The sequence below is a fragment of the Mustelus asterias genome, chromosome 10 (genome assembly GCF_964213995.1).
Source record: "Mustelus asterias chromosome 10, sMusAst1.hap1.1, whole genome shotgun sequence".
Taxonomy (NCBI): domain Eukaryota; kingdom Metazoa; phylum Chordata; class Chondrichthyes; order Carcharhiniformes; family Triakidae; genus Mustelus; species Mustelus asterias.
In genome coordinates this window covers 10260253-10275086 of record NC_135810.1, presented here as the reverse complement: position 1 = coordinate 10275086, position 14834 = coordinate 10260253, and the positions used below count along the sequence as shown (strand labels likewise).

The 14834-nt window shown below is 43.2% G+C and overlaps 1 protein-coding gene across 1 annotated transcript in view; it reads left to right on the top strand.

Moving 5' to 3' along the window:
- Window positions 1–14834, top strand: part of LOC144499986 (kelch-like protein 1) — a 247975-nt gene that overhangs the window by 187415 nt on the left and 45726 nt on the right. Inside the window, exon 9 of the mRNA XM_078222723.1 lies at window positions 12118–12342. Within this exon, the coding sequence (XP_078078849.1) occupies window positions 12118–12342 (225 nt within the window). The remainder of the gene's footprint in view (window positions 1–12117; window positions 12343–14834) is intronic.

Here is a 14834-nt window from a genome sequence, read left to right as displayed (position 1 = left end):
TTAATAACGCTGTTATATTTAGGACCATTAGTTTTGGACTCCTCCACAAGTAAAAACACTTTCTCTACATCTACCCAATCAAACCCATTCATATTATATTACATCAACCCTCAGCCTTCCCTTTTCTAGAGTACTTGAAATTAAAATTTGAAACACAAGTTTTAGAAGTGAGGTTAATAAACCAGGCTGCATGGTGGCACAGTGGTTAGCACTGCAGCCTCGCAGCACCAGGAACCTGGGTTCAATTCTGGCCTTGGGTGAGTGCCTGTGCGGAGTCTCCCCATGTCTGTGTGGGTTTCCTCCGGGTGCTCCAGTTTTCTCCCATAGATCAAAAATGCGCGAGTTAGGTTGATTGGCCCTTAGTGTTCAGGGCATTAGCAGGGTAAATACGTGGGGTTATGGGGATGGGGCCTGGGTGGGATTGTTGTTGGTGCAGGCTCAATGGGCCAAATGACCTCCTTCTGCACTACAGGGATTCTATGAAACGCCTGCGGTGGAAATTTGGAACATTCTCCTATAAAGTGTGCATATGAAATGAGGAATTTGACTCCAATACCATTCCTGACTTAAGGACAGATAAAGGAGTAAAATTGGATTATCATAGAGTCGTACAGTGCAGAAAGAGGCCATTTGGCCCATTGAGTCTGCATCGACCACAATCCCACCCAGGCCCTTTCCCCATGACTCCATGCATTTACCCTAGCTAGTCCCCCGACACTAAGGGGCAATTTAGCATGGCCAATCCACCTAATCTGCACGTCGTTGGACCATGGGAGGAAACCGGAGCAGCCGGAGGAAACTCACGCAGACACGGGGAGAATGTGCAAACTCCAAACATTCAGTGGCCCAAGTCGGGAATCGAACTGGGTCCCTGGCCCTGTGAGGCAGCAATGCTAACCGTGAAAGCAAATCTCTAAATTCAGCAACATTCTGGTAAATGTTTACAGGGCCAAACACTGTGCCAACGTGCCACCGAGTTGGAAATAAATAGGAAAATAAATGCCAAACTTAGAAGAGACACCATTATGAATAAACTGTGGTTTGGGCAGGTTCACATTTTTGTCACAGTAACAATAGCAAACTGGTATAAAATTGAATTCTAATGTGATTAACACCATTTGGTCATATGTTTACAAGCAAAGAACAGTGTGTCAACATATGTCTTCAAAATCGGCCTGCAATGATTTTGATCCCTCTCATCCGCTGTAAAGATATTTAGAAAACCTTTTCTACAATGAACAGACAACGGTTGTGATCATTGAGTCCATCTTGTTTGAGTTGTCATTCAAAATGACCATCTGATGATGTGACAGCACCTTGACATTGATTCTCCAAGCCTGTAATAAGATAGGGTGTGTGAAACAGCTCCAAAGAATTCTCATTAACTTTACCATCTCTTTTTTAGCATTTCTGATTAGACAGTTGATTGCATGTGACATAATTGGGGGAATTAGCTGTGATTAGTTACTGACCTCAAGGGCACCAGGGGACTTTGAATTAACATGAATAATTCAGACTCCAGTATCCTCCATTACTTTCTCATGGCATCTACTCCCTCACATTGTCAGTATTAGTAATTTCTTGAAGCTTTTGTTATTGATATCATTGTTTAAGGAAACATTAAAAACTCAACAGAAAATACTCAGAGTAAACTGAGTATGAATTAACCATGTTTGGTAATTGTTTGACATTTGAAAATTATTTAAGAGGCAGTGAAAGAGAGAGAAAGATAGAGAGAGAGAGAAAGAGAAAAAGACAGAGAAATGAAGTGAAAGACAGAGAGAGGGAGAGAGAGAAAATGAGAAAAAGAGAGAGAGAGGGGGAAAGCGGGATAAAAAGGGAAAGGCAGAGAGAGGGAGGGAGGGAAAACTAGAGAGGGAAAGAGAGAAAGAGAGGGAAAGCAAGAAAAAGAGGGAAAGATGGAGAGAGAGAAAGACAGAGAGAGGGAGAGAGAAAAAGAGAGAAATAAAGGGAAAGACAGAGAGAGGGCGAGAGAGAAAACGAGAGAGGGAAAGAGAGAGAGAGAGGGAAAGCGAGATAAAAAGGGAAAGACGAAGAGAGGGAGAGAGGAAGGGAGGGAAAGACAGAGAGAGGGAGAAAGAGAAAGTGTGAAAGAGGGAAAGAGAGAGAGGGAAAGAGAAAGTGAGAGAGGGAAAGACTGAGAGAGGGAGAGAGTGAAAAAAGAGATAGAAAGAGAAGGAAACAGAGGGAGGGATTGACAGAGAGGGAGAGAGAGGAAATGAAAGGGAATGGCAGAGATGCAGGACAGAGAGTGGCAGAAAGAGAAGAAAAAGAGAGAGAGAGAGAGAGAGAGACAAAAAATGAGAGAGAGAAGAGATGGAAAGACAGAAAGAGGGGATGAGGGGGAGGGAAGAAGTGAAAGAGAGAGAAAGACAGAGAGAAAGAATGAGAGAAAGAAAGCAAGCAACTGTAGACAGAACATTCTCAATTACTATAGTAAAAGGTCAATGCAAGAGCCTAGAGAGTTAGAGCTGACAAAGAAAGATGATGTCGAGCAGGGACAGAGCATTTAAAAGATGCATCTACATGATGGCACCGTAGCTATTTTTACCCAAGCTGTGTTTGATCAGGTGCTACGCTGACCTTTCGGAAAGCTTGCAAAGTAAATGTTATTTCATTTCCGATATCTCCAGAGGAAGCAGATTATGAAGTTTGACATCAAATGTCACGGAAATAAAACAAACTCAAAGTACAAATCAGAAATAAAAAGTGGCAGAGTTAAATTATTCCCATGCTTTTCTGACGCCCTTTTAGTGACGTGTGCACAAGATAAACAACTTTGCAAGGGAAAAATGCGTGGTGCACATAGTTGCTCTAGCATGAAATAGGAGCAGAAAGAGTCAACTGCTGAGTCAACCACAAATAGCATTATAATTTAAAGATACAGGGAAGATATATTCATATGATGATGTATTACTGATAGATAAATGAATAGAGGAAAGACTGGAAGCAAATCTCCAAATTCAGCAACATTCTGGTAAGATGTCACAGCACATTTAAACAATCGAACAATATTTGAACAATAAAGGAGTGGCATGGTGGCAGAGTGGTTAGCACTGCTGCCTTGTAGTGCTAGGGATCTGGGCTCAATTCCGATCTCAGGTCACTGTCTGTGTGGAGTTTGCGCGTTCTCCTCATGTCTGCGTGGATTTCCTCCGGGTGCTCCGGTTTCCTCCCACAGTCCAAAGATGCGCAGGTTAGGTGCATTGGCCATGCTAAATTGACCCTTAGTGTCAGGGGGATTAGTAAGGTAAATATGTAGGGTTATGGGGATAGGCCTAGGTGGGATTGTTGTCGGTACTGGCTCAATGGGCCATATGGCCTCCTTCTGCACTGTAGGGATTCTGTGGATTTTATGGATCAGATAAGTAGAGCCATCACAATTAACACAGGAGGAAGAGTCCAGAATTAAATTATTTGGATTAAACCATGGTAAACGGGATCAGTGGTGTTGTCACATGCCAATACAATCATATAAACCGTATGCACTCAAAAAAAGGAGCCAATATTTCGAACACAAACAGAAAATGCTGGAAAATCTCAGCAGGTCTGACTGCATCTGTGGAAAGAGAATGTTCCGAGTCAGGATGACTCTTGGTCAGAACTAAGAGCAAAGAAAATCAGACAAGATTTATACTGTGAGGGTGGGGAAGGGGGCGGGGGGGATGTAACTGGACAAAGGAAATGTAAATGATAATGAAGAAGGCTGAGAAAGGTGCTAAACGTGTCCATGAAGTGATCAGAATGTGTGAATGTTTTACCTTTCGAATTCTCTTCCAATATTTCAAAGTTGTTTTAATGCAGCACTGTTAACTAAATAGGTAGTGAAATAATGTTCATCAGAGGTGATGAGTAAGATTTCAATGAGTTAGCCGTTATTTCTGAATTTACACAAAATGTAATGCACCGATTAATAATTGATAGGACCATTAATTTTCCAACTTCTCATGATTATGCCCTTCTGATGTTACCTTGTTTCTACTATTTGGTATTTTGGAGCAGTCAATCTGATGGTTCATTTGCTGAAGTCTCTCATAGAAGTGGAGTATTTGATATGAATAGAGAATCAGTATGTTAAATTCTGCCCACTCACCTAATGAAGGAGCAGTGCTCTGAAAGCTCGTGATTCCAAATAAACCTGTTGGACTTTAATCTGGTTTTGTGAGACTTCTTACTGTGCCCACCCCAGTACAACGCCGGCATCTCCACATCATTAAATTCTGCTGATTGAGAACAATGTCAATTCTGATGTGTTCCGACTGAGTGACGGCCTGGATTGGAGGAGGGAATTTTCACCCCCATGAGAGGGGAGGGAAATTAAAATGTCAAAAGTGAACAGCTATTTGTATTTATAAAGCATCTTTCACACGTTTAAGCTGTATTCATATGGCACCTATAAGGTAATAATGACATTTTCCAAGATACTTCCCAGTGGCATTATAAAACAAAATATGGACTTATGGCTGGGTCACCAAATCTCCCATGGGGTGGGGGATCCTATCATGACGGGGCTTGAAATCTCAGTCCTTGACACACTTGGACTCCATTGTCTCCACTTTGTGCTCCCACTCTGTGCACTTGCAAAACTTTTATTGAGCACAGGTGACTCAGATCCAAGTGGCAACCACTAGGTCAACTTACTGCCACCTCGTAAGGTCTACTTTGCAACCCTTTTCAATTGACTGACAGTTATTTTTTTTAAAAACTGGCCATTTTGACTGGCTTGCATTTTTAAAGAAGTCGTTGAATATAGGAGTTGGGACGTCTTGTTGAAGTTGTACAAGACATTGGTAAGGCCACGCTTGGAATACTGTGTACAGTTCTGGTCACCCTATTATACAAAGGATATTATTAAACTAGAAAGAGTGCAGAAAAGATTTACTAGGATGCTACCGGGACTTGATGGATTGAGTTATAAGGAGAGGCTGAATAGACTGGGACTTTTCTCTCTGGAGCGTAGGAGGCTGAGGGGTGACCTTATAGAGGTCTATAAAATAATGAGGGGTACAGATCAGTTAGTCAACATGTTTTTCCAAACATAGGGGAGTCTAAAACTAGAGGGCATAGGTTTAAGGTGAGAAGGGAGATACACAAAAGAGTCCAGAGGGCAATTTTTTCACACAGAGGGTGATGAGTGTCTGGAACAAGCTGCCAGAGGTAATAGTAGAGGTTGTTACAATTTTGTCTTTTAAAAAGCATTTAGACAGTTACATGGGTAGGGATATGGGCCAAACATGGGCAATTGGGACTCGTTTAGTGGTTTATAAATAAAGGGCGACATGCAGAAGTTGGGCCTGTTTCCATGCTGTAAACCTCTCTGGCTCTAAGTTAGAGGCTAGCCATTAATCTCGATTATCATTCATTTCCAGGACTGCTTATGGGTTAGGAGGGGCAGAAATGCTTCCCGTAGGTCTCCAAACGAACCTGTTTATCACTCCAACTGATCGCTTCTCGTGATTACCCTGCAAAATCTATCCATGCCCGCTCCCCACCCCGATGTATCTTGGCCCAGCCCTTCAATCTTTTCAACTTCTCCTGCTCCTTACTGTCTCGTCTTGACCACTCGATCTCTCACTACCCTGCCCCTGACCCCCCCCACACTCCCCAGGATATGGCTTGGCGCTACAGTCACTCCTGACAATCAGCAAACCAACCTCTCAAATCTGACTGCAGGCCGGGAATGATTTTAAATCATATGTCGGAGCTACAAGCCCTTGCGGCCTTCCCGTAAATATCAGGACCACAATGCTCGTCCTGGGAGTAATCCATTAAAAATGAATGCACTGAGCAAGCAAGTTGCGCAAGATCTCCAGACGATCATTTAACTCAGAAAAGGGACCGGCATTTAATCACCCCAACCACATTTAATACAGAGGTTGGTGGTCAGGCCTCCAAGGATAAACCAAATGCAGCAGTGTTTAACTTCCAGCAAATCAGTCACCCGTTGTGAACTCTGGTTAGTCGTTTCTGATACAGATTTACAACAATAGACACAAGTCATTGAGCCAGTAATTAAATGCACTATGGGGTGAGTCATGCTAAGCACCCCCACTGGTGAGATCAGTATGACAGTTTGATACATGAATGAGCCTTAAGGAATGAAAGGATACCAAGTACGGTTCTTTGTCTTTGCTAAGGTGACATAATAGTTCACGCTGCCACCTCACAGTGCCACGGGCCCGGGTACAATTCCAGTCTTGGGTGACTGTCTGTGTGGAGTTTGCATGTTCTCCCCGTGTCTGCGTGGGTTTTCCCTGGGTGCCCAAACATGTGCAGTTTACATGGATTGGCTATGATAAATTGCCCCTTAGTGCTCCAAAATGTGCAGGTTAGGTAGATTAGCCGTGGTAATTCATGGGGTCACAGGGATAGGGCAGGGGAAAGGGCATGGGTAAGATACTCTGTCAGAGAGTCAGTGCAGACTCGATGGGCTGAATGGCCTCCTTCAGCACTGTAGGGTATCTATGCTTCTAAATTAGGTTATCTTCATTGGGATGAAGATGATTGCAATAATTGGCCTCAGGCACCCTGGGATAGGGGGGAGGAAGAGCAAACCTGGGATAGCCATTGTCGGAAAGTATATTTATACAGATATTGGGCAGGATTTTCCAGCTGCGATTGCCCCAAAACTGGAAAATCCTGCTCGAGGTCAGCAGATCTTTGCATGGTCTCCCACCCCCCACCCACTACAATTCCCGCGACAGGGAAATTCCACCCATCGTGTGATTGGAGAATTGAACTCAACTGGACTGTTTGTCATCTCCGGCCAAATACTAGAGCCACTCTGCCAGATTGCGATGTGAAGAATGGTCAGAAGTGCTGAAAGCTAGTCAATACTTGTGAAATGACACCCCAACATCAGCCTCTGATCTTTCAAAGGAAGATCGAGAGAGTAAAGTGGAAAGGATTATTGAAGTAAGAAACAGGCGGTGTTGTATTTTCTGATCACTTAACAGGGCCACATGCACACAGCTGGCATGAGCACTGGTAACGCTAATTCAGAAAAGTCTTCCCCCAAATCAAAGCAAGAGAGTCGAGAAAGACAAAATACCATTGGGTGGCACGGTGGCACAGTGGTTAGCACTGCTGCCTCACAGCGCCAGGGACCCAGGTTCGATTCCCAGCTTGGGTCACTGTCTGTGTGGAGTTTGCACGTTCTCCCCATGTCTGCATGGGTTTCCTTCAGGTGCTCTGTTTTCCTCCCACACTACAAAGATGTGTGGGTTAGGTGGATTGGCCATGCTAAATTGACTCTGAGTGTCAGGGGGTTTAGCAGGGTAAATACGTGGGGTTACGGGGATTGGCCCTGGGTGGGATTGTGGTCGTTGCAGGCTCAATGGTCCAAATGGCCTCCTTCTGCACTGTAGGATTCTTTACATGAGGTGAACAGTGGAGCAGTATCGAAGGAAATGATTCACTGTACTATGTCAGATTACAGCAGGCATTAAGTGTCACCTTGTTGATAATATAAAATTGTACTTACAGCTGAAATTAATGCCAATCTGCTTAATGTGTTGGGACCTGTACTTTAAGACCAAGTGAAGAGGAGGAACTTTCAGGTACCTCCCTGTTTAGTGCACTGGTGTACTATAAATGTGTGGCGGTATCTCCTCCACCTTTAGAAAAAGCTGTGAAGGTCATTTCTTTCTCCTGTCCCACTTTCATTTGAGGAAGCATTGCCACTGGTGTCTTTGTATCAAAACAAACAGATGGGCATTCATAACCCCACATCAAAGACAGCTAATCATTTAATAATGTCTTTGAGCTGTTAGTCAAATTGTGAACTCAACCCCCCACTCCCCCCGACTTGCCCCCCCCCCCCCCCCCCCCCCCCCCCGTGACCCCACCGGTCCCCCATCAACACTGTGATAACAATAGTTCTTGGAAAATAGGCAACAATTAACAATGCTATAATAATAGCACCGAGGGAAAATGACAACAAACAACTGTTGAAAGAGCAAGAACAGATTTTTCTGCAACCCTCTACTTTACAGGCAGGCAAATTTTTGTTCATTTTTTAAAGGGCCAGCAACTTAAATAATTTGCAAACTTTCCAGTCCTCCATATCTCATCCACCCTGTAACATCTCTAAAGATTTGTAACTCCCGCACTGGGATAAGGGCCTAGCTACAGTGAAAATAGGGGCAGGATTTTACTGACTCACCCTGCCCATCCATCGGCAGAGCAAACTGGTAAAATTGCGCGAAAGCCGAGAATTGAACCAGGGCAGAACTTACTCAGTTAATGGTAGGGCGTTGGGAAGAGTTACAGAACAAAGAGATCTCGGGGTATACGTTCATAGCTCCTTGAAAGTGGAGTCACAGGTGGACAGAGTGGTGAAGAAGGCATTCGGCAAGCTTGGTTTCATTGGTCAGGACATTGAATACAGTGATTGGGATGTCTTGTTGAAGTTGTACAAGACATTGGTAAGGCTACACTTGGAATACTGTGAATAGTTTTGGTCACCCTATATAAAAGGATATTATTAAACTAGAAAGAGTGCAGAAAATGTTTACTAGGATGCTACCGGAACTTGATGGTTTGAGTTACAAGGAGAGGCTGGATAGACTGGGACTTTTTTCTCTGGAGTGTAGAAGGCTGAGGGGTGATCTTATAGAGTTCTATAAAATAATGAGGGGCATAAATCTGCTAGAAAGTCAACATCTTTTTCCAAAGGTAGGGGTATCTAAAACTAGAGGGCATAGGTTTAATGTGAGAGGGGAGAGATACAAAAGTGTCTGGAGGTGCGTTTTTTCACACAGAGGGTGGTGAGTGTCTGGAACAAGCTACCAGAGGTAGTAGTAGAGGCAGGTACAATTTTGTCTTTTAAAAAACATTTAGACAGTTTCATGGGTAAGATGGGTATCGAGGGAAATGGTCCAAATGCGGGCAATTGGGACTAGTTTCAGGGTTTAAAGAAAAAGGGCGGCATGGACAAGTTGGGCCGAAGGGCCTGTTTCCATGCTGTAAACCTCTATGACTCTCTGACTCTAATTCAATATCACGCCCAATTTCTTGGCTCTCACGATTTCAGGAGAGCCGGATTTCCAGCAAGGTCAGTCTCTCGCTGGAAATGGGCGAGGGCTGGATAATTTATTCAGATATATTTTAATGAGGATTGCCATGTGATTAGCGAGCCTGGCGCTGAATCGTCTGTGCTCACTTGCCTTTATGTCCTCACCGGGAGAGGTTCTCCCTGGCGAGGAAAACATCTACTTCCCATGAATCACCCTGCAGTCTCTTGGCATCCTCCTCACAGCACACACTGCCACCCAGTTTAGTGTTGTCTGCAAATTTGGAGATTTGTATTCAATTCTTCGACGAAACCGTCCAGAAAAAATATCTGGAATTCGGAATCTACTGATGACCATGAAACCATTGTTGATTATCGGAAAATCCATCTGGTTCGCTAATGTCCTTTGGGGAAGGAAATCTGCCATCCTTTCCTGGTCTGGCCTACATGTGACTCCGGAGCCACAGCACTGTGGTTGACTCTTAACTGCCCTCTGGACAAGGGCAACTAGGGATGAGCAATAAATGCTGGCCAGCCAGTAATGCCCATGTCCCACAAATGAATAAAAAGAACAGTAGAGCCAGATTACCTTCACCACCAGGGCCACAGCACCAAGTCACAGTAATGAGGAATGGGTAATAAATGCTAGTGTTGCCAGGGACAACCACATTGTAAAGATAAATTTGCATTTTATTATTTGCAATTACAAGGCGAGTAAAATACATTGTGAATAACCATCAATTGTAGTAGTTCTGGATGAATGTTTGTTTTATCATTTGCTTCATAACGTTCTAAGTTACATTTCAGTGAAGATATATTGTATGTCTGATTTAAGAAAACACTGTAACCTGTTCGTAGTAAATGCGTTCAATTAAAATGATATTTTGAATGTAGTTAAATATTCAGCTATTTGCATATAATGAATAGTCTAAGCTTGCTATTCTACAGGGTCACACTCCAGGCTATTTGCTTGCATGGCATTCCATTCATCATTTTGTATTGCAGCTGTGATGGAAAATCATTACAGTAGTCTTTGTAGGAAAGATGGTTAGATACATTATTGTTCTCTTACTTCAACATGTGATATAAAAATGCACGCATTAAGCAGGAAACACTTTGGAATTTTTGGTTCTATGCATTTTACAAAAACTGTGATGGTCCTTATTTGAGCATCGCAAGGAATTTTCCCATCTATAAAACAGGACTGAAGTTGTGCACCCTCAGTGATAAGTCCTTGAAAGGATATTCCGGGATGATATCTGAGCATCCAGACAGAACTGGTGATGATTTACTGTGCAGGGGAAAGCAGTAGAAGAACCGCCGTAGTATAAGAATGACACTGTGAACCCTAACAAAATAACAGAGACAGCGTGGATGTAAAAATGGAACCTTATATTACATGGGACTTGATAACATCTTTCTCCTAGTGTCAGTATTCAATTGGTCCAGAAAATATTGGAGCAATATTTTGAGCTCAGCGGGTGCAAGAGCACTCAAAGGTTATTGAAAAGTCTTCAGAATAAAATTAATTATAATGAAATTCCCAGGTCAGTATCAGTGTATTTACATACCACAGTTTTAAGATTCACGGCTTGGATCTGAAGGATCTGAACATTTTTAATCACACAGCTGGTATTAATCCAATTTTGTCCCTAGCAAATATGTGGACCATAGTTCTTGCGAGCTCAGTAACATATAAATGGACTGATTCAAACTTTTCCAGAGATAAACATTTACACAATTTGGACTACTTTGTGTTTGACTTCTTTTCTTTTTGGTGTGTGATCATCGTATTGCTGATCTCATTACAATGAAGTAAAAGAAGCCACCAGTACACAGGCATCACAAGATATTCCAGGATTGCACTCTCTTGATCAGCAGGAGCCAATTATCATTTTGTTATTAAGGCAGCAAAAATATCTACAGTGTGTATCACTTAGAAGTCCCTTGAAAGTACTGGGCTGTTCAATTTGTCTATTTGAGTAACTGTGTATAAATGTTAATTTAGCGTATTCACAACAATAGTTCAATTAATGAAGACTGGAATGAGATCTTGAGAGTCTTTTCAATTCAACAACAACAGCAGTACAACCCATTTATACATTTTTCAACAATATGCAATTCCAAAAGTATGCATGTTATCAACAGGCAGAACAATTTACCATTGAGTTAAATGTCCCAAACTGCTTCATTGACGTGTTATCAAAGAAAATTCAATATAAAGAGACTCGAGGATCAGGTGACCAAAAAGGTAGGCATTATGGAGTGTCTTAAAGGAGGAGAGGCAGAGATATTTTGGCATGGAATTAGAACCATAGCTTCCCTGCAGTGTCGAAGGAGGCCATTTTGCCCATCAAGCCTGCACCGACAACAATCCCACCCAGGCCCTATCCCCGTAACCCCACATATTTACCCTGCTTATCCCTCTGACATCCCCCTAACACTAAGAAGCAATTTAGCATGGCCAATCAATCTAACCTGTACATTTTTGCAGTGCGGGAGGAAACCGGAGCACCCGGAGGAAACCCATGCAGATACAGGGAGAACGTGCAAACTCCACACAGGCAGTGACCCAAGCTGGGAATCGAACCTGGGTCCCTGGCGCTGTGAGACAGCAGTGCTAACCACTGTGCCACCAAATTTCTGAGCGTAGGACTCAGGGAACTGAAGGCACAGTCATCAGTGGAGGAGCAACCAACATCAGAGGTGTACAAATACGAGAAAGCTGAACTACTGGAGTATCAAAATTGCAATTTTCAACAACATTAGATAGCTCCATTCAATCTGTGGTTTCTATTTTACATGTTATCCTGTCAACCATGCAGTTAAAAAGTAAAGAAATTGCAAGCCTTAGTTTTAAATACCATCAATTGAAGTAATGATTAAGTGAAAGGTACAGCCAGTTATTAGGGTGCTGAGCAAGATTCCAACTGCACCTGTGAAGCTTTTGATGAATTTCAATAGTGTTACCCATCCACTCGGTCTGTTGTTAGCTATATCACTGAAGCTGTGAGTGACGTACGCATTCAGGATTCCATGCACTCACTGATGTCACAATCTTGACACCCTCATTGTCTTATCAGGTGCAACTACGATAGAAAAATATGACCTGAGAACAAACACTTGGACCCAAGCCGGAGTGATGAATGGCAGACGGCTGCAATTTGGCCTGGCTGTCATTGATGATAAACTTTATGTGGTTGGAGGCCGGGATGGTCTGAAAACGTTGAACACTGTGGAATGTTACAACCCGAAAACAAAGACCTGGACCGTTTTGCCTCCTATGTCAACCCACAGACATGGTCTCGGTAAGCAATTTGTGTTTTTCTAACATGGAACGTTCGAAACAGGACTGTTAACTGCTTATTGGTTTGAGCCACAAAGTATTTCTTTCAAACAAACGAAACTTGATAGTTTTCATTGAGATTTATCTTCCACTTTCATAGATTCGTAGAATTTTATAATCCCTACAGTGCAGAAGGAGGTCATGTGGCCCACCGATCCTGCACTGACAACAATCCCACCCATGCCCCATCCCCACAACCCGCACATCTCCACCCTGCCAATCCACCTGACACCAAAAGTCAAGTTAGCATGGCCAATCAACCTAGCCCGCACATCTTTGAACTGTGGGAGGAAAACCGGAGCATCTGGAGGAAACCCACAGAAACACGATAAAAACATGCAAACTCTACACAGAGAGACACCCGAGGCCAGAATTGAACCTAGGTCCCTGGCGCTGTGAGGCAGCAGTGCTAACCACAGTGGCACCGTGCTGCCCACCACCCCATTCCCACCAAAAAAAATCAATAATCGGGATGGGTGGCACGGTGGCACAGTGGTTAGCACTGCTGCCTCACAACTCCAAGGACCTGGGTTTGATTCCCGGCTTGGGTCACCATCTGTGTGAAGTTTACACATTCTCCCCATGTCTGCGTGGGTTTCCTCCGGGTGCTCCGGTTTCCTCCCACATTCCAAAGGTGTGTGCGTTAGGTTGATGGGCCATGCTAAATCGCCTCTCGTGTCAGGGGGATTTAGCAGGGTAAATGTGTGGGGTTACAGGAATAGGGACTGGGTGGGATTGTGGTTGGTACAGACTCAATGGGCCGAATGGCCTCCTTCTCTGCTGTCGGGATTCTATGAAAGCAATTGTTTGATTTGATTGCACATACAATGTCTAAAACTATTGATCCTTTATAGTAGATAGAAGATTTTCATACAGAACCTGTCATTTTCCAACCCACAGCCTATTGATTGCTTATACTTTACTTGTAACTTAGTTTATATATTAATCCTTCAATTTTCCTCATCAGAGTGTTGACTGTGGGACTGAGGGACTAACCATTTCACCACTGACAATGCCAAACTGATGCAGCCACCACCTTTAAATAACCTTTCCCAATTTGAGCAAAGTTGACAGTTAAGGACTGTTCCGAGGTAAATATAAGAATCCCCGAGGAGCATTATAATTCCTGTGGCAGTCGTGGAATAATTTCAGTTCTCATCAATCTTGATTTACGCAGACAGGAGACATATAAAATGTAGACTTTAACAGCAACTCCCAAATATCAGTCATGAATTCTCGGCTTTATTTGACAACGGGATTGAATAAAAATAAATCTATGGCTTTGCAATATGAATACCTGAGCAGTCAAGAATCCACGATCCAATCAAGGGTGTCATGTAATTGAGCATTCTTCGAGTTTTATTTTAATGCCGTTAGTTGTCTGATTAAATCACCGAAAGTGTTATGCATCGGATAGTCCAAGAAGGAGGAAGATATTTGCCAGCAAAAGTAGACACATATAAATATTACTCGATTTGCAAATGTTCATGTCTCGAGCATAGAAATTATTATCGGTGAGTACTTAATGCACTCTTGTCAAATCTATCCCTTCATTATATTAAAGAAGACATGAGCTAATTTATAATGGGACACTATCTTCTGTGTATGATCTGCACTTTCATTTCAGATGTTTGTAGGATTGTGGCCAGAATTTTACCATCCCGTCCGCCATGGGAATTGGAGTGGGTGAGGGGGCAGAGGGACGCAGGGCTGATCATGCCGGCCCAGGGCCAGTAAGATCATGAGAGGCGAGAAACCAGGCGGGAACCCGATTTCTTTGTCTCTCTCGCAATCTTACCGGCGATCGGCGTAACAAGCTGGTAACATCGTCCACCGCCCCCCCCCCCCTCCCTCCACCCCCGTATGCTATTCACTCTTGGGTACCCTGTCACAATCCATTTTAGTTCAAAATGTTTCCAGTTAGGGCTATGCTTTGTTTTCTATTTTTAAGACGATGTTCTACCTGGAACCCAACCTACTGTTCCATATCTCCATTAATCCTCAGAAAATAAGCCGCATAGTCCCCTTAAAAAGGCATATTTTAGGAACAGAAAATGGACATACCTCTACCAGTCTCGCTGCCTCGGAAAAGCAGCCAGCATAATCAAGGACCCCACGCACCCCAGACATTCTCTTTTCCACTTTCTTCCGTCGGGAAAAAGATATAAAAGTCTGAGGTCACATGCCAACCGACTGAAGAACAGCTTCTTCCCTGCTGCCATCAGACCTTGTATTAAGTTGGTCTTTCTCTACACCCTAGCTATGACTGTAACACTACATTCTGCACTCTCTCCTTCCCTTCTCTACGTACGGTATGCTTTGTCTGTATGGCGCACAAGAAACAATACTTTTCACTGTATACTAATACATGTGCACACTTGCCTCTCTGTCTCAATGTTCTGGATTCAGGTCCTGAGCATACAAGCTCAAGGCTGCTACTCCAAAGTAGTTATG